The 26,546-nt window shown below is 41.5% G+C and overlaps 1 protein-coding gene across 3 annotated transcripts in view; it reads right to left on the reverse strand.

The window, feature by feature from the left end:
• The window catches only part of sema4f (sema domain, immunoglobulin domain (Ig), transmembrane domain (TM) and short cytoplasmic domain, (semaphorin) 4F), an 83,597-nt gene that overhangs the window by 19,343 nt on the left and 37,708 nt on the right, over nt 1–26,546 (reverse strand). The window contains exons 1-3 of one of the 3 annotated variants that reach the window (XM_061912518.1): nt 10,362–10,422; nt 4,575–4,720; nt 4,444–4,503 (exon numbers count right to left, since the gene is read on the reverse strand). In XM_061912518.1, coding sequence (XP_061768502.1) covers nt 4,444–4,503; nt 4,575–4,720; nt 10,362–10,413 — 258 coding nt within the window. In that variant the 5' untranslated portion in view covers nt 10,414–10,422. Of the gene's footprint in view, nt 1–4,443; nt 4,504–4,574; nt 4,721–10,352; nt 10,423–26,546 lie in introns of those variants that run through there. The other 2 variants (XM_061912517.1, XM_061912516.1) reach the window with 2 other exon arrangements.

Consider the following 26,546-nt stretch of genomic DNA (forward strand, 5'->3'; position numbering starts at 1 on the left):
CTCACCACCATTTTGCAAGCACTATTTAGTGTTGTATCTATCACGTAGCTTTGCGATGAGGTGGCGACTTGTCCAGGGTGTATACCGCCTTCCGCCCAATTGTAGCTGAAATAGGCACCAGCGCCCCCCACGACCCCAAAAGGAATAAGCGGTAGAAAATGGATGGATCTATCACGTATGTGCAAACTGACACAGTCACGCACACAGCTGGAGGATCTGTGCTCGAGTTACAAAGACAGACGATGGACAGAGAATCCTCCGTCCTAAATGTATCAGAAATAAAAACTATTCAACATAATGTCTATTCAGCAGTCAACATTCTATTATAATTGAATTCATTTTATTGATGCCTTTTGGTGTCCTTAGTTTTTTTTTATGCTGTTCTTTTTTCACATAGAATACATATCATTAACATAGCTCCCACATGGTAAAAAAAACTTCTTGAAGTATGCTTTTCGTGTGTGACTTCAGCACAGTAAGAGCAACCTCTCTCTCATGAGCGCACTTACAGCACTGAAAAAAAAAGGGGGGGGGGGGGGGAGTTGGTTCCTGTAGATGCACTTGGGACTGTGTCTAAAATGCTCATAAAAAGTGGATCAGAATCAGGTGTCCAAAATGAAGCACTTCAGCGTGGAGACTGTTTCTACAAAAATTTATGGAAGAATGGGCTGCTCTCAGGAGCTCAGCGATTTCCAGTGTGGAACTGTCATAGGATGCCACCTGTGCAACAAATCCAGTCGGGAAATTTCCTCACTCCTAAAATATTCCAAAGTCAACTGTCGGCTTTTTTATAATTGAGGAGTTTGGGAGCAACAGCAACTCAGCCATGAAGGGGTAGGCCACGTAAACTGACAGAGATGGGTCAGCGGATGCTGAAGCGCATAGTGCAAAGACACTTTCTGCAAAGTCAGTTGCTAAAGAGCTCCAAACTTCATGTGACCTTCCAATTATCCCACATACAGTATGCAGAGAGCTTCATGGAATAAGTTTCTATGGCTGATCAGCTGCATCTAAGCCAGACATCACCAAGTCCAATGCAAAGTGTTGGATACAGTGGTGTAAAGCACTGGACTCTAGAGCAGTGGAGACACGTTTTCTGGAGTGATGAATCGCGCTTTTCCATCTGGCAATCTGATGGACTAGTCTGCGTTTGGAGGTTGCCAGGAGAACGGTACTTTTCAGACTGCATAGTGCCGAGTGTGAAATTTAGTGGAAGAGGAATTATAGTGCTGGGTTGTTTTACAGGGGTTGGGCTTGGCACCTTAGTTCCAGTGAAAGGAACTTTGAATGTTCCAGGATACCAAAACATTTGAGACAATTCAATGCTCCCAAATTTGTGGGAACAGTTTGGAGCGGGCCCCTTCCTCTTCCAACTTGACTGTGCACCAGTGCACAAAGCAAGGTCCATGAAGACATGGATGACAGAGTCTGGTGTGGATGAACTTGACTGGCCTGCACAGAGTCCTGACCTGTACCTGATAGGACACCTTTGGGATGAATTAGAATGGAGACTGAGAGCCAGGCCTTTTGGAAGAATGGTCAGAAATTCCTATAAACACACTACGCAACCTTGTGGACAGCCTTCCCAGAAGAGTTGAAGCTGTAATATCTGCAAAAGGTGGATCAACATCATATTGAATCCTATGGGTTAGGAATGGGAAGGCACTTCAAGTTCATATGTGAGTCAAGGCAGGTGGCCAAATACTTTTGGCAATATAGTGTAGCAAAATGCCACCTGTAGGAGGAGCATGATAACATGGATGTGCAGTGAATGATTTAGTACACGCAAAATCCTCCTTAAATAAGGCGGTCTGCACCACTTTTGATTTGTACATGCACTGTTAGTAGATCACATTCAACCAACACACGCTATTTTAGAGAATAAACATGCTGTTTCGCACTTGGTGTTTGGATCTTAGTAAATCAGGCCCTATGTTGTAGTCGGTTACTCTGTTCTGTAAGAAGATTTTTGAAAATGATACTTGGTGGTGACTTTTGTGCTTTGGTCAGTGAACCAAATAATGCTCTTAGTTAAGCATATGCATAATGTCGTACCTCCATTGGATGCAATATGAAGGCCGCTCACGAGATGGGTCTCAGTCCGCTTTGAAGCAGATTAATACTGAGCCTCATCAGACATACCACAGCAACATCCAACAGAAGCTGAGTCAAAATCATGAAAAATTAAGATTTAAAAGTCAGCCCGGAAGCTAAAAATGGTCATTAACCATACTTGGCATTTTTGAAATAAAATAATTGTGCTGCTTGATGCAGTTCGCCGGCGTCATCAGAAATGCTGTCTCCTTGCAACACATCATTCTTCAAAGTACTAAGTATAGTGTAACAGCTCAGGCTTTTAGTCTAATGGTCAGCACACCTGCCTCTCAATACAAAGAACCAGGGTTCGAGTCCCCCGTGCGGTATGTGGTATAAAGGCACAGGGCTGAACCAGCTGTGTTACAGCAGTATGATTCAGTCTTTGTCTTGGTTGTCATACACTTACTCAGTTTAAACACACCTTGGTGACTCACTCTGTGCTATTTTTGTGCAAAGAAAGCCACCATGGGGCCAAATAAAGTTGCAAGTGAAATGTATTTGAATTTATATGGTTCTGTCCTCCTTTCCTTGTTCGGCGCTCACCACCGTCTTCGCCTTCAACAAATGTAAAAGTGATGTTAAATGTTCATTTATTTACGACATAGAAAGTTCCCCTTCGGTATCTTTCAGTTCACTCTTAGCTTTCAGGCCACAAAGTGCCACTTCCTGTCTCTTGTTGCAAAATGATTCATACCAGTGCCTCTCCAGTATTGCGTCCGACCAGTCTTCCTCTCAGGGAATAAAAGACACTGGTCAATCCCAAATTCTTTCAGATGACATATATGTTGAGTAAGAATGACCACCAAGACAGAACAGCAATATTACCAAGTTTTACAAAAGCATTAAATGCCTACTGAAATGAGATTTTCTTATTTAAACGGGGATAGCAGGTCCATTCTGTGTGTCATATTTGATCATTTCGCGATATTGCCATATTTTTGCTGAAAGGATTTACTAAAGAACATCCACAATAAAGTTCGCTCCTCAAATATTCACATTGTTTCTAATGGGAGCCTCCAACAAAAACAGCTATTCGGACCGAGAAAACGACAATTTCCCCATTAATTTGAGCGAGGATGAAAGATTTGTGTTTGAGGATATTGATAGCGACGGACTAGAGAAAAAAAAAAAAACCGAGTCAAAAAAAAAAACGCGATAGCATTGGGACGGAATCAGATGTTTTTAGACACATTTACTAGGATAATTCTGGGAAATCCCTTATCTTTCTATTGTGTTGCTAGTGTTTTAGTGAGTTTAACAGTACCTGATAGTCGGAGGGGTTTGTCCACGGGTGTCTTGATGCCAATGTCTCAGCGAAGTCGACCGCAGCTTTATGGACAGGGCAAGCTCAGCTGATCTCCGGTAAGAAACGACTTTTTACCACAATTTTCTCACCGAAACCTGCTGGTTGACATTCGGTAGGGATCCATGTTAGCTTGATCCATAGGAAAGCTTCTCCTCCAGGAATTTTAAACAAGGAATCACTGTGTGTTTGTGTGGCTAAAGGCTAAAGCTTCCCAACTCCATCTTTCTACTTTGACTCCTTCAATATTAATTGAACAAATTGCAAATTATTCAGCAACACAGATCTACAAAATACTGTGTAATTATGCCGTTAAAGCAGACGACTTTTAGCTGTGTGTGTGCGCAGCGCTCATATTTCCTACCAGCCAGTGACGTCACGCGTACACATCATCATTACGCGACGTTTTCAAGAAAAAACTCACGGGAAATTTAAAATTGCAATTTAGTAAACTAAAAAGGCAGTTTTGGCATGTGTTGCAGTGTTATTATTTCATCATTGATATATAAACTATCAGATTGCGTGGTGGGTAGTAGTGGGTTTCAGTAGGCCTTTAAGAGACCAGCCCTCACAATGCTATAATAGCAGCATCGAGAAGCGGTCTCCTAAAGCATTAGTAAAACTTGGTAATATTGCTGTTCCGTCTTGGTGGTCCTTCTTACTCATTTCTTACTCTTACTTATGTCATCGAAAAGAACTTGGGATTGACCAGTGTCTTTTATTCCCTGAGAAGACTGGTCGGACGCAAAAATTTGGGGGCTTTGTCCGAGATGACACGTTGAGGATTGAACGTCTCTTGCACTCTTCTGGACAGACTCACTTGATGCCAAAACATAAATCAATGTATGCAGAGCCTTTTGTAAAATCTGCATTAGGAGTCTGTCCTGAAGTCTGTAAGTCAAACACTGTTTTGGACCACATAGACCGAGTTGTAGTATCATAGGAATGTTGAGAGTATTTTTGACCTTACCCGCCTCTACATAATAAAGATTCTCGGGGATGAGAAATAGTGGTCAACTCACGTCATTGTGAACGATTCTCACCTCGGTCTTTCCTTTTGTCATACAAATGTTCCTGGCCTCCTGCGGCACGTCCCAGACCACCTGAAACAAAAGACAGGGTTCAGGACTTGGTCCTGCACGGGTGATCCCAGCACTCTTTCCAGCGGTCTGACCGTGCGTGGCGTCTCAGTCAGCTTGTTGATGTCCACCGCCATGATTGTGTCCCTGGCGCCGAGGAAGAGCACGTCGGATGTGGGGTCCAGAAGGAAGGTGCTGAAGTTGGACACACCCCTGAACACCTCAGAACCAACGATAGTGTCTGTGGACAAACACCAAGAGGTTATTATCACTAGAAAAACACTTAGAGGAATACAACGAAACTACATGATGTATAATTAAACGTACATTCACAAGTCTAATGTGTGTGTGTTTGGCATTGCGTGTGAAGGATTCCACAGCCTCTTTCAAATCCCTAAAATGCTGACATTTGACAGTTTTTCTTATTTCCACAGAGTTGCTTGCTACAGCAATGCACGCACACTACAAAGGACAGAAACTTATTGACCCCCAGATAAACTTATCAGGAGATGACTTTTACTGAATAAATCATGTGATGTTCTTTTAAGAATCAAAGAAAAGGAGTGGCCAAAATACAAAGGATATGAAAGATACATGACTGCACTCACATTGTGTTTATCAGCAAAGCAATACACACGGGTGCACTTACAATATACTGTATACTGGGTGTGTGTATTTGCACAGCACCTCACCCCTCTCATGTCTGCAAAATGTTTGATTCTATCTTTTTTGGACAACACTGAAGAAATAACATTCAATACAATGTAAAGTAGTCAGTGTACAGCTTGTGTAACAGTGTATATTTACTGTCTCCTCCACATAACAAAAGTGAGTCCACTTCTAAGTGAAAATGCTAAATAGCAAATGTGTGTGGATTTCTTCCATTTATATTTGGTTACTATCGAGTTATTCTAATGGATGTCTCTCACTGTATCCAGGCCAGAAAAAGGACCATAACACACACACACACATGCACGGACACACACACCGACTGTGTGTGTGTTTCCATTTTGCATGAATGTCATTCCTCATTCACCAAGAAGCCATCTGTTCAGCTAAAAGCCTCCTGGCACTTAAAAAGCCACCAGTGCTGTGATTTGCCCGCACATGGAGTCTCACGTCCTGAGAAGCAGATCAGGGCAGGCTGCTGACTTTACGCAACAAAGGCACACATCGACACACTCACGTGAACACACACAAATATAAACGGTAATATTGCATTCATTACGTATTAGTTGCAGAAAGAAAGAAACATGAAGACATTTTCAGTGTCATCTCTTAAATGTCAAATGCCCTAGCTTGTTCTTTCACACAGTGCAGAGAGGCGACATGAGTGTTGGTGACAGAGTCCGAAGGCAAGGTCTTTTGGGATGTCCAAGCAATGGTTCTCAACCGGTCTTCTTGAGCCACTGTGCTCAACCCATCCTCATGTACACGCAGCATTCCTAAATCGACGTCATCCGCCCATTTGCACACATACACACTTTTAACATTAACACATTTGGTGTTTTAGGCCAAAGAATCCTAAGGAAAAAACTTATCAAGAAGAAATGGGCGGTACTACAATATTAATAATAATAATAAATGATAAATAAATGATAAATGGGTTGTACTTGTATAGCGCTTTTCTACCTTCAAGGTACTCAAAGCGCTTTGACACTACTTCCACATTTACCCATTCACACACACATTCACACACTGATGGAGGGAGCTGCCATGCAAGGCGCCAACCAGCACCTATCAGGAGCAAGGGTGAAGTGTCTTGCTCAGGACACAACGGACGTGACGAGGTTGGTTCTAGGTGGGATTTGAACCAGTGACCCTCGGGTTGCGCACGGCCACTCTCCCACTGCGCCACACTGTCCCTAATAATAGTAATATTAAAAATAATAATTAGCTTTATAGAGAAATTTGTCTTGGACATCGAGACACAACATTTTACATATATACATACATACAGTTCATCCGACAATACAGTGACGACAGTGAACAGTGCAAAGGTATATCAGTTAGTTATGAGATCACCCCCCCCCACATTGCAACATTGCACTCCTTATTATTGCATCCGGTTATCAAAGTAATTTTATGTTGTAAAGTGCTTTGATTGCCAGTGGGACAAAGGAAAATCTATACCTGTTGAGTTTGTATTTTGCTGCTCTGCACCGTTTACCATTTGGCATCAACACAATTTCACTATGAAGTATGTGGTGTGGGTCAGAGGTGATTTTAGGACCCTGCTACAATCTTTTTGTATCGATCTGATATCAAATTAGTACAGGGCCATGTATTGCCAATATGAACGTTCTGCCTTTAAGTATGATTATCAGAATCAGCTTTATTGGCCAAATATGTTTAAAGGGGAACATTATCACCAAACCTATGCAAGCGTCAATATATACCTTGATGTTGCAGAAAAAAGACCATGTATTTTTTTAACCGATTTCCGAACTCTAAATCGGTGAATTTTGGCGAATTAAACGCCTTTCTGTTTATCAGTCTCGTAGCAATGACTCAGAACGTGACATCACCGATGTAATACACCCGCCATTTTCATTTTCAACACATTAAAACACCGGGACTCAGCCCTGTTATTTTCCGTTTTTTCAACTATTTTTTTGAACTTTGGAGACATCATGCCTCGTCGTCGTGTTGTCGGAGGGTGTAACAACACTAACAGGGAGGGATTCAAGTGTCTGACGCTAGACCCCCATTGAATGTGCCAGAGTGTCTCCACATTTTACCGGCGATGCTAAGGCAGACATGGCACAGAGATGTATGGATAACCTGCAGATGCATTTGCAACGATTAATTCAACTAAATCACAAAGGTGAGTTTTGTTGATCTTGTTGACTTATGTGCTAATCAGATATATTTGGTCGCAGCATGACTGCCAGCTAATCGATGCTAACATGCTATGCTAATCGATGCTAACATACTATTTACGCTAGCTGTATGTACATTTGAAACTAGATACCCACATTTAATGCGAAACAAACACTTACCAATCGCCATATTTAAATTGCTCCAGTGTCACAAGATGCGAAAGTCCTGATTTTTACCGGCGATGCTAATAAGGCAGCCATGCTATGGGCCACTTCATTAGGTACACCCATGCTATGGCCGAATAGCGTCAATAGCTATTCGCTCAATAGCTTCAGTTTCTTCTTCAATTTCGTTTTCGCTATCTGCCTCCATACTCCAACCATCTGTTTCAATACATGCGTAATCTGTTGAATCGCTTAAGCCGCTGAAATCCGAGTCTGAATCCGAGCTAATGTTGCTATATCTTGCTGTGGTAACCGCCATGTTGTTTGTATTGGCAGCCCTGTATGACGTCACAGGGATATAGACAGTCGCATCGCAGATAGCGAAAATCAAGACCTTTAAAGCTTTTTTTGGGGATATTCCGGGAGGTGTAAAATTTTGAAAAAAACTTCGAAAAATTAAACAAGCCACTGGGAACTGATTTTTATTGTTTTTAAGCCTTTTGAAATTGTGATAATGTTCCCCTTTAACACACATGGAATGGGAATAATAATAAAACACAGGACAAATGTGTTAAGCAAATAAAAACAATATTTGTATCAACACATTTATATGTGAACATTTGAAGACAATGTCCATCCATCCATCCATCCATTTTTCAACCACTTGTCCCTTTTGGGGTCGCGGGGGGTGCTGGAGCCTATCTCAGCTGCATTTGGGCAGAAGGCGGCGTACACCCTGGACAAGTCGCCACGTCATCGCAGGGCCTGAAGACAATGGAGCAATATTTTTAAAAATGACGAGGGTCTAACTCATCGAGTTAGCGAATGTGATTTATCACAAAAAAATATTGCATTAATCATGAATATACGAAGATTAATCACAGACTTTATTTTGAGCACACATGCTCCTTTACTTTAACGGCAAATGGTTGTTATACGGGCAGTGATCAGGTCATTGAATACATTTGACTTCAAAATACACCCAGACTGAACTTTAGATAAAACCGTTACAAAGTTTTGAGCAAATAATTGATTAAAAAAAAAATGTAAATGTTCCTCGATGACATTCTGACAATAAAATAAAATCTGTCTTAAATTATAGTATTTTTAAGTTGATTATTCATCCAAATTCAAAAGTGATTAATCTTATCTAAAAAAACGTATCTTTGTCATTTAAAACATGTGTATGCTCGTACGACACTTAAAACCTTTAGAATATCAGTTTGTAGAATTTAATTGTGAAACAAATTAACCAAAGAAATCAAACAAAGCACCAATATGATTCAGTCTAAGGGACCGTTTAAACTACAAGTGTTCACAAAGTACACAGAACAAGAATTATGATGAACATCTTGAACCCTCTTTTCACCTCTTTTTTTTTACTGAGACAAAGATCATTTATGTATTTAATATGTGGTCTATTTTTTATGTATTAATTATTTGTTCACTGTTCTGTTAAAGAGAACAAGGACATTGGATACGATTGCTATGGTGTGAAAAGGGGTAGGATTAATTAAATAAGCTCTGCTTCTTCCTACTCCTTTTCGGACGTGCTGTAATGAAACAACTGGAATTGTGTGATGCATTAATTTGTACTGTATGCATGTTCGAAATAAACTGAAACTGAACGGAAATTGTACAACACTAAATAAAAATGTTAAAATAATTAGTTTCCCATTCATTACATACAATTATAACAAAACAAAGTTAATAGTAAAAATAAGTAAACAATGGGTTCTAATTCACATTGTGTCGAATGACTTATTTCTGAGTTTGTAATAAAATACAGTACAGGCCAAAAGTTTGGACACACCTTCTCATTTCAATGTGTTTTCTTTATTTTCATGACTATTTATACTGTAGATCGTCACTGAAGGCATCTAAACTATGACACCTGTGAAGAATCGAGAGAATGCCAACAGTGTGCAAAGCAGTAATCCGAGGAAAGGGTGGCTATTTTGAAAAAACTAGAATATAAAACATGTTTTCAGTTAGTTTACCTTTTTCTGTTAAGTACATAACTCCGCGTGTTCATTCATAGTTTTGATGCCTTCAGTGACAATCTACAATATAAAAAGTCATGAAAATAAAGAAAACGCATCAAATTAGAAGGTGTGTCAAAACTTTTCGCCTGTCCTGTAGATGAAAATATACATTATATAACACTTCTAAAAACACAAGAACACAGACATTTATGAAAATAAACATAGAAGAAAACAAAAAATGGTTACCCTCATTACACTAATAACATAACATCGATATCTAGATCAATCCGCCCTCTTGGTGACAACTCAGCAAAAGTATAAATGAATTACAAGCCCTAAAGTATATTAAAAAGCTCTTCCCTGGCATGAATCATTTATTCAGTATACATTAAACATGACTGGAGCAGGGAGTGTGTGTGTGTGTGTGTGTGTGTGTGTGTGTGTGTGTGTGTGTGTGTGTGTGTGTGTGTGTGTGTGTGTGTGTGTGTGTGTGTGTGTGTCAGGTGGGCCTCATAAATGTTTTTACATTCCCTGTAGAGATGCATGATATATTTGTGATTCAGTACATATGATCTGTGACATGAAATGAAGCAAAGAACTGAAGGTGAGGTTAGTGTGTTGGCGCTGGGAGGATGTCCATTAGGAGTCTTTCGCTGTGTGGGGGGGCGGTCAACCTGAGTGTGTGTTAGTGTGCAGGTGGCACTGTGAGACTGAACCAGCCAGGAAGTGATAAATTATACACCCCCCACCTGCCTTCACGGCGCTTCATCCGTCAATCAAAACTGATGGATAGAGACTAGCAGCAACACACACACACACACATACACACACACAGTAAGCCGTAGGGTGACAGGACACAGCTGTGAGACCCCCACACACATTCAGAGCAATGCTTCCCTACTTCCTTTACGTTGTTCTGCAGCAACAGGATACTGCAGCTTAGACGGGGTATCCATTACCATCAACGTGACTGAGGCTGGCCATCTACAAATATCCTGTCAAGAGACAAATGGGTCAGCCCGCATCTGTGGCGAAGACAAAATATCCCTGAGTAGATGTGTCGTCAAAACATTTATCATGGAGGCAAACCCTCTGCTCTCCTCTCCTCAACACATAATGCAAGCTCACACATAAAAGTGAGAAGCGAGCTGCTTTACAGCTGTGATGCTGGTGGTCATCCATCCATCCATCCATTTTCTACCGCTTATTCCCTTTTGGGGTCGCGGGGGGCGCTGGCGCCTATCTCAGCTACAATCGGGCGGAAGGCGGGGTACACCCTGGACAAGTCGCCACCTCATCACAGGGCCAACACAGATAGACAGACAACATTCACACTCACATTCACACACTAGGGCCAATTTAGTGTTGCCAATCAACCTATCCCCAGGTGCATGTCTTTGGAAGTGGGAGGAAGCCGGAGTACCCGGAGGGAACCCACGCATTCACGGGGAGAACATGCAAACTCCACACAGAAAGATCCCGAGCCTGGATTTGAACCCAGGACTGCAGGACCTTCGTATTGTGAGGCAGACGCACTAACCCCTCTGCCACCGTGAAGCCCTGCTGGTGGTCAATAATGCAATAACGCAAGTGACTAAATGACATTGGCGACCAATGACGGGACACCTGTGTTGATATGACACTATCTAGCAAAATGCAATAAGATAGATTTTAGAACCATTATTCACAGATGCAGGCATGCACATGGGCATGGAGGGCGCATCCATCCATCCATTTTCTTGTCCCTTACACGGTTGCAGGGAGCTGCTCGAGCCTATCCCTGCTGCAGATGGGAGGAAGGCGGGTGTACATCCTGGACAAGTCGCCACTTCATCACAGGGCCAATACACATCGACAACATTCACTCTCACATTCACACACTAGGGCCAATTTAGTGTTGCCAATCAACCTATCCCCAGGTGCATGTCTTTGGAAGTGGGAGGAAGCCGGAGTACCCGGAGAGAACTCACGGAGTTACGGAGAGAACATGCAAACTCCACACAGAAAGATCCCAAGTCCAGGATTGGATTGAGGACCTTTGTATTATGAGGCACACGTACAGTGGGGCAAAAAAGTATTTAGTCAGCCACCGATTGTGCAACTTCTCCCACTTAAAATGATGACAGAGGTCTGTAATTTTCATCATAGGTACACTTCAACTGTGAGGGACAGAATGTGAAAAGAAAAATCCAGGAACTCACATTGTACGAATGTTAAAGAATTTATTGGTAAATTATGGTGGAAAATATGTATTTGGTCAACCATTCAAAGCTCTCACTGATGGAAGGAGGTTTTGGCTCAAAATCTCACGATACATGGCCCCATTCATTCTTTCCTTAACACGGATCAATCGTCTTGTCCCCTTAGCAGAAAAAAAGCCCCAAATCATGATGATTCCACCCCCATGCTTCACAGTAGGCTTAGTGTTCTTGGGATGCAACTCAGTATTCTTCTTCCTCCAAACACGACGAGTTGAGTTTATACCAAAAAGTTCTATTTTGGTTTCATCTGACCACATGACATTCTCCCAATCCTCTGCTGTATTATCCATGTATCCATTTTGGTATAAACTCAACTCGTCGTGTTTGGAGGAAGAAGAACACTGAGTTGCATCCCAAGAACACCACACCTACTGTGAAGCATGGGGGTCGAAACATCATGCTTTGGGGCTGTTTTTCTGCTAAGGGGACAGGACGATTGATCCGTGTTAAGGAAAAAATGAATGGGGCCATGTATCGTGAGATTTTGAGCCAAAACCTGCTTTGAATTGTTGACCAAATACTTAATTTCCACCATAATTTACAAATAAATTCTTTAAAATTCCTACAATGTGAATTCCTGGATTTTTTTTCACATTCTGTCTCTCACAGTTGAAGTGTACCTATGATGAAAATTACAGACCTCTGTCATCACCTCCAAAGACATGCACCTGGGGATAGGTTGATTGACAACACTAAAATCGGTTCGCCCTATGAGGAGGTGGCGACTTGTTCAGGGTATACACCGCCTTCTGCCCGAAGGAAGCTGAGATAGGCTCCAGCACCCCTGCCGACTTCTTAAAGGGACAAGCGGTAGAAAATTGATATATGGATGTTGTTTGGCAAAATAAATGCTGAGGAAGTAAGGCTGCAGCTATTAATTATTTTAGTAAATTAATTTTTTCGATTAATCCGATTAAAACACAAAAGCGCATAATTGGAAAAATGTAATGAAGTTACAGGAACTTCATTCGGATTTTATTTATTTTTATCAGTTACACATAGCAACAGAATATAAATCAAAGCTTTTTTCCTAATCAAATTGATAAGACATAATCGATTAAATTAAGCTACTTTCCACGCTTCAGCGACTACGTGACCCTAAGATGCAGTAGTAGGGAGACAGTGGGTGAGTAAGAATATTATGATTTAATAATCATAAGAAAACACACTCACACAGAGTAATAAAACAAGGGAACAAAAGAAGGCAAGTGCAACTGCAGGAAAAAAAAAGAAACAGGGCTTATTTTGTTAATACTAGGCTTAGCAATATGCATACGAGGGCAGCATGGTGGAGGAGGGGTTAGTGTGTCTGCTTCACAATACGAAGGTCCTGAGTAGTCCTGGGTTCAATACCGAGCTCGGGATCTTTCTGTGTGGAGTTTGCATGTCCTTACCCTGACTATGTGGGTTCCCTCCGGGTACTCCGGCTTCCTCCCACCTCCAAAGACATGCACCTGGGGATAGGTTGATTGGCAACACTAAATTGGCCCTAGTGTGTGAATGTGAGTTTGAATGTTGTCTATCTGTGTTGGCCCGGCGATGAGGTGGCGACTTGTCCAGGGTGTACGACGCCTTCTGCCCGATTGTAGCTGAGATAGGCGCTAGCGCCCCCCGCGACCCCGAAGTGAATAAGCGGTAGAAAAATGGATGGATGGAATATGCATACAAAGCAGAGCAATGACATGAGACAAACCAATGAAGTGACGTATTCGCAACCGGGCTCAGGTGTGGGAGTCAGTACTGAGAACAGACAGTGGAAGTGAAACTACCCAAATAAGAGTACTGGACAGGAACTACAATACCACACCCTGGGAGGAAGCGAACACGAGTACGAAACAGTCACAGGGCATTACAGCTGCAGCCCTAAAAGGTAGCATTGTTTGATTGATTGATTGAAACTTGTATTAGTAGATTGCACAGTACAGTACATATTCCGTACAATTGACCACTAAATGGTAACACCCGAATAAGTTTTTCAATTTGTTTAAGTCGGGGTCCACGTTAATCAATTCATGGTACAAATATATACTATCAGCATAATACATTCATCACACAGGTTAATCATCATAGTATATACATTAAATTATTTACATTATTTACAATCCGGGGGGTAGGATGAGGAGCTTTGGTTGATATCAGTACTTCAGTCATCAACAATTGCATCATCAGAGAAATGGACATTGAAACAGTGTAGGTCTTACTTAGTAGGATATGTACAGCGAGCAGAGAACATAGTGAGTTCAGATAGCATAAGAACAAGTAAATACATTAGAAGTACATTTGATTATTTACAATAAGTTATTTAAAATCCGGGGAGATGGGATGTGAATGGAGGAGGGTATTAGTAAAGGGTTGAAGTTGCCTGGAGGTGTTGTTTTAGAGCGGTTTTGAAGGAATATAGAGATGCACTTACTTTTACACCTGTTAGGAGTGCATTCCGTGGCTTTTGTACAGGTTGTGTAGGCAAATAAATCAAATACACTAAATGACCACACAATCATCCTCTACTTTAATGTCACACACAGACAGACTACATCATGAGCGGGGCGGGGGTGGGAGACAAGTGATTGTCCACTTATCAACTTTTTTTTTTTCATTCCTGCTTCTTTTACAATGTTCACATTGTAAAAGTAGCAGTACTTTTTTTTTTTTGGTTAAACCAAATCCTGGCTTTCGATTCCTTACACCATTTTCTCGCTTGCCCAGTTCTCCCACCTCTATCGACCTACTCGCTCCCTCTCCACGGCAGCAGGCGGCTGGCTGGCACTGATAAGCAGTAGCACTACTAATCAGGCTTGCCCTAAATCCGCCCGTGTCTGTCAGAATTGGCATGTGAAAGTGTGTGAGTGTGCAGGAGCCTGCAGCGCCCTTCACCAGGGAGGTGTGTGTACGTAAAGTGTGCTCACGCGTGACCATGGTTCTCTGTGAATGAGAATCCAAACAATCAGTAACGATCCAACGCTGCCACCCTGTTGCATAACAAAACATTCAACAAGGCTCACTTTCGTGGCTCATTAACACGCTTTAGGGACACATGTTACTATTATAGCATAATCTGGACACCATGTGACTCGCATTTACATCACTATGTTGGCTCTATGGAGAAGATGATTTCATTTTCCAGCATGATCTGGCACCTGTCCACGGTGCCAAAACCACCAGTTGCTGGTGTATTGACCATGGCATTACTGTCCTCCATTGGCCTGCCAACTGCCCTGACCTGAACCTCATAGAGAATTTGTGGGTTATTGTGAAGAAAAAGCTGAAAGACACCAGGCCCAATAATGTAAATGAGACGAAGGCCGCTATTGAAGCATCCTGGACATCCATAACACCTCAGCAATGCCACAGGCCGATTGCCTCCATGCCAGGCCGTATTGATGCAGTAATCCGTGCAAAAGGATTCCCAACCAAGTACTGAGTGCATTAATTGACATTTTTAAATGTTTGATTTTGTTTGGCTGTTATAAATATTTTTTTACTTGGTCTGAGGAAATATTAAAATTTTTTGAGATAGGATTTTTGAGTTTTCTTAAGCTGTATGCCACACTAAAGACACTGAGATCATTATCCATGCGTTTGTTACGTCTCGCCTCGACTACTGTAATGTATTATTTTCGGGTCTCCCCATGTCTAGCATTAAAAGATTACAGTTGGTACAAAATGTGGCTGCTAGACTTTTGACAAGAACAAGAAAGTTTGATCACATTACGCCTGTACTGGCTCACCTGCACTGGCTTCCTGTGCACTTAAGATGTGACTTTAAGGTTTTACTACTTACGTATAAAATACTACACGGTCTAGCTCCATCCTATCTTGCCGATTGTATTGTACCATATGTCCCGGCAAGAAATCTGCGTTCAAAGGAATCCGGCTTATTAGTGATTCCCAAAGCCCAAAAAAAGTCTGCGGGCTATAGAGCGTTTTCCGTTCGGGCTCCAGTACTCTGGAATGCCCTCCCGGTAACAGTTCGAGATGCCACCTCAGTAGAAGCATTTAAGTCTCACCTTAAAACTCATTTGTATACTCTAGCCTTTAAATAGACTCCCTTTTTAGACCAGTTGATCTGCCGTTTCTTTTCTTTTTCTTCTATGTCCCACTCTCCCTTGTGGAGGGGGTCCGGTCCGATCCGGTGGCCATGTACTGCTTGCCTGTCTATCGGCTGGGGACATCTCTGCGCTGCTGATCCGCCTCCGCTTGGGATGGTTTCCTGCTGGCTCCGCTGTGAACGGGACTCTCGCTGCTGTGTTGGATCCGCTTTGGACTGGACTCTCGCGACTGTGTTGGATCCATTGTGGATTGAACTTTCACAGTATCATGTTAGACCCGCTCGACATCCATCGACATCAATTGCTTTCCTCCTCTCCAAGGTTCTCATAGTCATCATTGTCACCGACGTACCACTGGGTCATTTTTGTCACCGATGTCCCACTGGGTGTGAGTTTTCCTTGCCCTTATGTGGGCCTACCGAGGATGTCGTGGTGGTTTGTGCAGCCCTTTGAGACACTAGTGATTTAGGGCTATATAAGTAATCATTGATTGATTGATTGATAATCAGCAATATTAAAATAAAAGGCTTGCAATATTTCAGTTGATGTGTAATGAATCCAAAATGTATGACATTTTCATGTTTTTAGTTGCATTACAGAAAATAAAGGACTTTATCACAATATTCAAATTTTCTGAGACAGTCCTGTAAATGATATGCATTAGGCCAACGATAGAGCTATCGTGACAATTCATGTTGGTGACGCATTCTAGTTGTGTACTGCAAATTTGACAGCGTCCCCAAGGCAATGTAGCCTTCTCGCTTGCAGCTAATGTCCCTCCACAGTGCAAAGCCGCTTTTAAGTCAGTAATCCTCTCCTGCGTGGCGGCAAATAAATACACTTTCTTACAAGTATGATCCCCAAACGAGGAGGAATAGCTAAACACACCATAGGAGGATATGCTAACCCTGAATGTGAACAAAAGTGGGCAGGTCGATACAGAAGTCGACAGTAACGATGCTTAGTAAATTATCAGTATATGGTCGATCAATGTTTTTTATTATCGAAACATATTTGATGCTTTTGCTATTGTTTAAAAATACAGGAAATATGTTTTGATAAAAAGGGGCTCTATTACGCAAAAAACAACTTTTCTAACCTGAAAATACCTACTGTTGTGTATTTGGAATCTGCATAGGTGCCGAAAATTTGAAATCAAATCGTCGAAGCATTGCAGAGATATTTATAAAACAATCTTGGCATCCGTCATATTTTGGCAAACGAGGCGTTTGGAATTTGATCTGTCCCGTGACGTTGTAAGACCTGTGGCGTCAGCAGATTATCCAAATATGGTAACGAACATCTGTGTGCGAGTCCGCCACTTTTAATCTATATAGGAGTGCTTGTAGTCCACATGTCCAGGATGAAACCCAATAAAAGAAAAATGCTCCGTTGTTTTTTGCTTTAAGCAGCACAAGTCACTACACACACTTTCAGCCTCATTTGAAGTAAAAAGTGCCTTATTTTAAACTTTTATCATTCAGTGCAGTGTGCCTTTAACTGTGAGGAAGTCGGTCCGAGCATGCGCAAACCACTTCGAAGATTACTGCTTCACAAATCAGCGCCAGTATAAAGTTGGATTTTCCAAAACAATACTTTAAATGGAGGGCTCGGTGACGAATATAGATGGCAATTGAGGAGACAAGGAGACATTGAGTAATAACAGTCGGTTAGAATTGTGTGAATGTAACCTTAGCAATGTTAGCTCGATTTGTTGCGTAGCTAGCTTAGCTTTCTAGTGTGAATGCCCACTGAAAAAAGATTTTCTTATTTAAACGGGGATAGCAGGTCCATTCTATGTGTCATACTTGATCATTTCGCGATATTGCCACATTTTTGCTGAAAGGATTTAGTAGAGAACATCGACGATAAAGTTGGCAACTTTTGGTCCCTAATAAAAAAAGCCTTGCCTTTACCGGAAGTAGCAGACGATGTGCGCGTGACGTCACCAGTGTAAGGGCTCCTCACATCCTCACATTGTTTATAATCATAGCCTCCAGCAGCAAGAGCTATTCGGACTGAGAAAGCGACAATTTCCCCATTAATTCGAGCGAGGATGAAAGATTTGTGGATGACGAAAGTTAGTGAGGCACTAAAAAAAAGAAAAAGCGACGGCTGCGGGCGGCGGCAGTGGTAGCATTTCAGATGTAATTAGACACATTTACTAGGATAATTCTGGAAAATCCCTTATCTGCTTATTGTGTTAATAGTGTTTTAGTGAGATTAGATGAGTAAAGTCATACCTGAAAGTCGGATGGCTGCGGTGAACGCCAGTGTGTCAGAGAAAGCCGATGAGGAGCCAAGAACACAGCTGCTTTTTGACAGCTACAGGAGAAGGTCCCATAATCCACTGATGTCTCCGGTAAGAGCCGACAATTTTCCCATCCAAAAACGTATGTATTGACGTAGAGAAACATGTTTGCTTGACCGCTCCGTGTTAAAGCTTCACAACAAAAACAAAGAAACACCGGTTGTGTCTCGGTGCTAAAGGCAGCTGTGATCCACCGCTTTCCACCAAAAGCATTCTTATTTATAGTCTCCATTATTAATTGAACAAAGTGGAAAATATTCAGCAACACAGATGTCCAAATTACTGTGTAATTATGCGATGAAAAGAGATGACTGTTAGCCGCAAGTGGTGCTGGGCTAATATGTCCCCTCCAACCAATAACGTCACAAACACGCGTCACCATTCCGCGACGTTTTCAACAAGAAACTCCACGGGAAATTTAAAATTGTAATTTAGTAAACTAAAAGGCCGTATTGGCATGTGTTGCATTGTTAAGCTTTCATCATTGATATATAAACTTTCAGACTGTGCGGTCGGTAGTAGTGGGTTTCAGTAGGCCTTTAATGTAAGACAATAGCGTCAATATCCTAATATTGCGCTACTTTTTAAAGGGGGCATTGAACATAATGACATTGAATTTGTTTGATCGCATTTTTATAAATAATAATGGAAGTATAATTGTTTGTATATATAATTGGTACAAAGGTTTAACTAACACATGTCCAAGGATATTTCACATGTCATTAATGTGTATATAATTGAACAGTGTTTATGTTGTATACAAAGTGTATTTATAATATGTTGTGCAAAGGAAATGTTATATTTTTTGGAAGCTCATCTTGTATTTGACATTGTTTATAGGGTTAGGCGCAGTAAGTGTTCAACTTCAGCCATAACCATTCCGGTCTGCAATATTTTAAATTTATGAATGTACAACTGTTTGTTTATTTTGTTGACCATTGACCAAAGAATAATAAAATAATAATAAAATTAAGAAAACAACAACAACAACAAAAAAATGCATCACGTTCTATTGCAGTGGTCTCCAACCAGAAGCTCACCAAGGGGTTACATAGTCTTCTTAAACTGCCAGTCTTTTTATAACTGTTTATTTTTTTATATATTTATTGACAAATTAGCACAAAATAGCAAAAAGACAATGATAAAAATAACAAAAATAAAATTGAAGTTAGTGTGATTGAGGAAGTAGTGTGAGGTGTGAGTGAGGAGAGGTTGAGCGAGACAGAGACAGACGTCCGTCTATTGATGTTAATGGAGTCATTTGATTTTTTTGTTAGAAATGGCAACAGTGGAGAATGTGCATGCACAAGTCACTCTGCCCCACAACAAAAGGATAGCGGAAAAAGAAGGACCTTAGTGACGACAACTCGATAAAAATGGCACACTCGCGCAAAGACCTTTGGGTAAACCTCTACCATATGTGGAGATATCCACTGGTAAAATATGTCACTAAAGTCCCAAATTCCACACGGCTCGTTTGGAGCAAGTTTTGATTATTGTTTTATCAATATTTAAGCCATGCCTCTATAGTTTGATTTCACATTTTCAGGATATACGCAGATCCCAAATACACAAAAACGTGTACCAATACATTGGATTTTACTGACAGCCAAGTGTTTTCTGAAGTGGTACTTGGTGAAAAAAGTTTGAAAACCACTGATTAAGAAAGTTTTTTTTTACTGTAAATTCTATTGTCAGGGCAGCACGGTGGACCAAGGGTTAGTGCATGTGCCTCACAATACGAAGGTCCTGAGTTGTCCTGGGTTCAATCCAGGGCTCTGGATCTTTCTGTGTGGAGTTTGCATGTTCTGCCCTTGAATGCGTGGGTTCCCTCCGGGTACTACGGCTTCTTCCAACCTCCAAAGACAAGCAACTGGGCATAGGTTGATTGGCAACACTAAATTGGCCCTAGTGTGTGAATGTGAGTGTGATTGTTGTCTATGTTTGTTTGCCCTGCGATGAGGTTGGGACTTGTCCAGGGTGTACACTGCCTTTCGCCCGAATGAAGCTAAGATAGGCTCCAGCCACCCCCCACTACCCCAAAAGGGGCAAGCGGTAGGAAAATGGATGGACGGATGAATCTATTGTCATTTCTACAGTGTACAATTTGATGAATCACTTGCTTTCATATAACGCAAGCAGATGTTTATTTTGTTGTAATTTTAAAAAGTTTGAAATTAATGATAGTATTATATTTGTTGCATTATTAGATAATGTTTAAAATACACTCAATAGCATGCAATACATGTATTTCTGTCCGTCACAATGAAAAGATTACATTAGTAAATGATAAAATGCTTTAATGACTCGTATTATTTCAGGGATGTGGCAGGCCAAATTTGGCCCCATGGCCTTGTGTTTGACATAAGTGGTGTAAGCGCTGGCTTTCACACCTGTTTCTGATTGGCAACCAGGACACAGCTGGATGATCTTTTACTTCCATGCTGCATTGCGCTCCTTATGCTTCCTGTGCACTTCCTTGCTGCACATTTTACCTGCAATTGGCCTGCTCTGTCTTCATCCTGGGATCCAGACCAACAACAGATATCACTTTTTTTTTTCTCCAGTTTTAACTAATAAATCTCCATGGTGACTCTTTTGAGCAGCGGTTCATAAGTTTCAATGTGTGGCACACATGTTGTGCACCTTCTACTCAGTGCCACAGCCAAACTAGTCATCAAACCAAGATAAGTTTTCCGCAACGATTGTGTCAGCTACCGTAAAAAGTAGCAATCATCTGGACGCTATGCCCCGCCTACACCCTGCTTTGTTTAGGGCGCCTGGCTTCTGTCTTGCTTCTGACAGCTGAACAAAGCGGACAGTGTGTGACAGAGTTAAATTGACAAGACACCAATTAGAGTGAACAATGTTGACCAGTGACCACTGTCAACAGAGGGGAGGGGAGGGGTGCATCCTAATGCTTTTAACCTGAATTCTTGTCCGAATGGACACAAAAGTCACTGCACATATTTCCTATTAACTTCCCTTCATACTTCAGCATACAAGTCCACGTGTCAATGCGTGTTTTGACAACGACATCACACCCTATTGGACTTGTGACCCCTACAGCTTTCACACATGAATCAGCAGTATGGGGCAGCAAAATAACCTTGCAGCTGCAGCTTGGTCAAACCAAAACATGGAGAGATTCCACAAAAGTACCACAACACTGATCCCGTTTTTATGTGCCTGTTCCTCCTCTTCCTTCCTTCCTTCCTTCCTTCCCTACCATCGTCTGTCACTCTGGCCGCCTCCCCGAGGTCAGCTATGTGGCGCTTTCTTTTGACGTTCCTCCAAATGCCTTTTGTTTCGTAGCAAACAACTTGCAGTGGACAAGGACAAACGCTCGGCAACTTCCAAACAATCCAAACACCGAAATGATCCAAAGCATAAATATTAAAATTGAATAAAACAAATGCAATATGTTAAATCCTGCAAATTTGGACGGCTGTAATCTCATAAAGACTGCCAAATTAAAAAAAATATATAGTAAAGATCTCATCCTTTTTTCAGTGACATACCCCCTGTGAACATTTTTTTAATTCAAGTACCCCCTAATCAGAGCAAAGCATTTTTGGTTGAAAAAAAACAGATAAAGAAGAAAAATACAGCACTATGTCATCAGTTTCTGATTTATTACATTGTATAACAGTGCAAAATATTGCTCATTTGTAGTGGTCTTTCTTGAACTCTTTGGAAAAAAGATATACAAAAAACTAAAAACTTGTTGAAAAATAAACAAGTGATACAATTATAAATGCAGATTTCTACACATAGAAATAATCATCAACTTAAAGTGCCCTCTTTGGGGATTGTAATAGAGATCCGTCTGGATTCATGAACTTAATTTTAAACTTTTCTTCACAAAAAAAAGACATCTTTAACATCAATATTTATGGAACATGTCCACAAAAAATCTAGCTGTCTACACTGAATATTGCATTGTTGCATTTCTTTTCACAGTTCAAGAACTTACATTCATATTTTGTTGAAGTATTATTCAATTAATATATTTATAAAGGATTTTTGAATTGTTGCTATTTTTAGAATTTAAAAAAAAATATCTCACGTACCCATTGGCATACCTTCAAGTTACCCCCAGGGGTAAGCGTACCCCCCGAGAGAAATGATGCGGTTGACTAAACAAAAAGGACGTTGGCAATGCTAAACCTGATGGATGTCCTTCTTCAAAATCATGAGTGTGATGCCAAAAGAAAAATGTCTTTTGAATAGACAATGAAAATGAACTTTTTCTTTGTGTATTTTGTTAAATTCTTACATTTTTAACTGCTTGTCCCTTTTGAGCCTCCACTTCGGCTATTTAGCTTTAAAGGCCTACTGAAATGATATTTTCTTATTTAAACAGGGATAGCAGGTCCATTCTATGTGTCATACTTGATCATTTCGAAATATTGCCATATTTTTGCTGAAAAGATTTTGTAGAGAACATCGCCAATAAAGTTCGCAACTTTTAGTCGCTAATAAAAAAGCCTTTCCTGTACCGGAAGTAGCAGACAATGTGCGCGTGACGTCACTGGTTGTGGAGCTCCTCACATCCTCACATTGTTTACAATCATAGCCACCAGCAGCTAGAGCGATTCGGACCGAGAAAGCGACAATTTCCCCATTAATTTGAGCGAGGATGAAAGATTCGTGGATGAAGACTAGAGGGAAAAAAAAAGACGAGGGCAGTGGGAGCGATTCAGATGTTATTAGACACATTTACTAGGATAATTCTGGAAAATCCCTTATCTGCTTATTGTGTTACTAGTGTTTTAGTGAGATTATATAGTCATACCTGAAAGTCGGAGGGGTGCGGCGACCGCCAGTGTCTCTGAGGGAAGCCATGGAGGAGCCAAGAGAGTCGCAGCTGCCTCTTTGACAGCTGCTGCAGGAGGAACGACACAAGCTCCGCTCATGTTTACGGTAAGAGCCGACTTATTACCACAATTTTCTCACCGAAACCTGCCGGTTGACATGTGTTAGAGAAACATGTTCGCGTGACCGCTCTGTTCCATATTAAAGCTTCACAACAAACAAAGAAACACACTGCAATACACCGCTTTCCACCAACATCTTTCTTATTTGTAGTCTCCATTATTAATTGAACAAATAGCAAAAGATTCAGCAACACAGAGTCCAGAATACTGTGTAATTATGCGATAAAAACAGACTACTTTTAGCCGTGATCGGTGCTGGGAGAAAATGTCCGCTACAACTGGTGATGCCACGCGCACGCGTCATCATTCTGCGACGTTTTCAACAGGATACCTCGCGGGAAATTTAAAATTGCAATTTAGTAAACTAAACCGGCCGTATTGGCATGTGTTGCAATGTTAAGATTTCATCATTGATATATAAACTATCAGACTGCGTGGTCGGTAGTAGTGGGTTTCAGTAGGCTTTTAAGATGTGACTTTAAGGTTTTACTACTTACGTATAAAATACTACACGGTCTAGCTCCAGCCTATCTTACCGATTGTATTGTACCATATGTCCCGACAAGAAATCTGCGTTGAAAGGACTCCGGCTTATTAGTGATTCCCAGAGCCCAAAAAAAGTCTGCGGGCTATAGAGCGTTTTCCATTCGGGCTCCAGTACTCTGGAATGCCCTCCTGGTAACTGTTCGAGATGCCACCTCAGTAGAAGCATTTAAGTCTCACCTTAAAACTCATTTGTATACTCTAGCCTTTAAATAGAACGCCTTTTTAGACCAGTTGATCTGCCGTTTCTTTTCTTTTTCTCGTCTTTCCCACTCTCCCTTGTGGAGGGGGTCCGGTCCGGTGGCCATGGATGAAGTACTGGCTGTCCAGAGTCGGGACCCAGGATGGACCGCTCGTTCGGAGTCGGGACCCAGGATGGACCGCTCGCCTGTGTATCGGCTGGGGACATCTCTGCGCTGTTGATCCGTCTCCGCTTGGGATGGTTTCCTGTTGGCTCCACTATGGACGGGACTTTCGCTACTGTGTTGGATTCACTTTGGACTGGACTCTCACGGTTCTGTTGGATCCACTATGGATTGAACTTTCACAGTATCATGTTAGACCCGCTGGACATCCATTGCTTTCGGTCCCTTAGGGAGGGGGGGTTGCCCACATATCCTCTCCAAGGTTTCTCATAGTCATCATTGTCACTGTCAACGACGTCCCACTGGGGGGAGTTTTCCTTGCCCTTATGTGGGCTCTACCGAGGATATCGTTGTGGTTTGTGCAGCCCTTTGAGACACTAGTGATTTAGGGCTATATAAATAAACATTGATTGATTGATGATTGATGATTGATATCGCCTATATCACGCAACAATAGCTTTGCCTCTAACCTAGTCATTAGGTTGTCGCCACAACCGGGCTTCCGTCTCCTGTAATGAATGTGACGTTTAATGTAAAGCACATTGTGCATTGTGCTGGTATGGTGAAAGCGCTATATAAATACAGACCATTTACCATTATTTTGTGCATTTTATGCCTTATTATGACATATTTAAAGAGCTTATTTTTGGCAAGAAAAAGCAGGAATTTTGTCACTCCCTCCAAAAAGAATCATGTTTTAAAAATATACCTGCAAAATGCAGACCTTCAGATACTGAATGGCAACTTGCAGGAATCCACATGATTTTGCAACATCCATCCATCTCGCCATTTTCTACCACTTATTCCCTGGTGTACAGTACAGTAGACCCCTGTTGTTTGCGAAAGTAATGTTGCACAAATGCTAATATTGGACACAGTTTTAAAAAGAAAAGACTTAAAAAGGCCTATTTTTGATACTGTAAACCAGGGGTAGGGAACCTATGGCTCGTGAGCCAGATGTGGCTCTTTTGATGACTGCATCTGGCTCTCGGATAAATCTGAGCTGACATTGCTTAACATGATAAGTAATGAATAATTCCACTTGTAATAAGTGTTAAAAATAATGTTCAAAACATAAAACATTCTCATGCATTTTTAGTCCATCCATCCGTTTACTACTGCACCTGTTCAAGAAGTTGCGTTAAGAAGTCATTTATTTATTATTGGTTAGAGTGGGGCTTGACCTCCTGGGGGTTCTTCAGACCACCAAGCACCGACATGAAAGCTCGTTTCAGGGTTACACTACTGTTTTACTTTTCAATAAGTCTCTCAGTTGCTTTCCAGCAATTGTATTTTTGTCCTTCGTTCTCGCTCACGCTCTGGCTCCAGACCCAACCCCGTCTCTCCTCCTGGCTGCTGCTTGTACAGAGCGACAGGTGATTAGATAACAAGGCTCAGGTGGGCCATCTACACACCTGTCGCTGATTTCGAGACCGGTCCTGGCACACCACAGTTTGCTGCAGGCCCGCGGGCCACCCCCCCCCCCCCCCTCCACAGTTAGCTTCAGAATAACAATGTTGTTACAAAGAATAAGATACCTACTATACTCTAGAAATGTTGGTCTTACTTAAAAATACACGCATTTAGTTGTGTTCAGTGTTAAAAAAAATATTATATGGCTCTGACGGAAATACATTTTTAAATATTTGGCTTTTTGTCTCTCTGAGCCAAAAAGGTTCCCGAACCCTGCTGTAAACCCTGCCATATTGCCACACTGCTCAGTGGCCTTGTGGTTAGTGTCCGGCCCTGAGATCGGTAGGTATTGAGTTCAAACCCTGGCCAAGTCATACCAAAGACTATAAAATGGGAGCCATTACCTCCCTGCTTGGCACTCAGCATCAAGGATTGGAATTGGGGGTTAAATCACCAAAATGCTGCTGCTCACTTATCCCCCCACCTCCAAGGGGGTGGCATAAGGCGATGGGTCAAATGCAGAGGTTAATTTCACCACACCGAGTGTGTGTGTGACTATCAGTGGTACTTTAAATTTATATGCCTATCACAGTTGATAAACACATTTTAACCTCGGTTTTTACATTAAGAAACAGGCATAGAGTGTAGAGTATCAAACTTCTACGATAATGTCACAAAAACATCTTCCTGCTGGAAAATGTTGAGCGGAATGACCGGTGAGACAGCGCCCTGTGCTGAATTCAGAGCTGCAGCAGTCCATTTCCCCCTTTAGATAGCGCCATCAAACCACTTATTACCCATGGAAAACCAACTTTTCTTACTTCTTCTCACACATGTGACATCATTGGATATCTCCATTAATGGTAGAATTATACCTGAAGTTTCGTGAGTCGCGATTGTAGTCTGACGCTCCCATCCATCAGTTTCTTTTTTTTTCTTTATCCTCTTGTTGTTGTGTAGACTGACTTGTACATGCACTTGCATCCTCCATTGTTGCCATTTTCATTACAAAGTAGCGCTAAATGAGGAAAAGACGCTGTCGAAATGGAGGCACGTAAATATGACCGCCCGCAATACGGCGCATCCTGAAGATACGGTCCGATAGCAGCTTGAAGACGGTCTGTAAAACATCATCTATGCAGCATTTTGAACAAAAAAACACATGTTTTGAAGACCACAAGGAAGTAAAATAAAATATAGGAAAAAAAAGGTT

Source organism: Nerophis ophidion, linkage group LG10, assembly GCF_033978795.1.
Source record: "Nerophis ophidion isolate RoL-2023_Sa linkage group LG10, RoL_Noph_v1.0, whole genome shotgun sequence".
In the NCBI taxonomy this organism is placed as follows: Eukaryota; Metazoa; Chordata; class Actinopteri; order Syngnathiformes; family Syngnathidae; genus Nerophis; species Nerophis ophidion.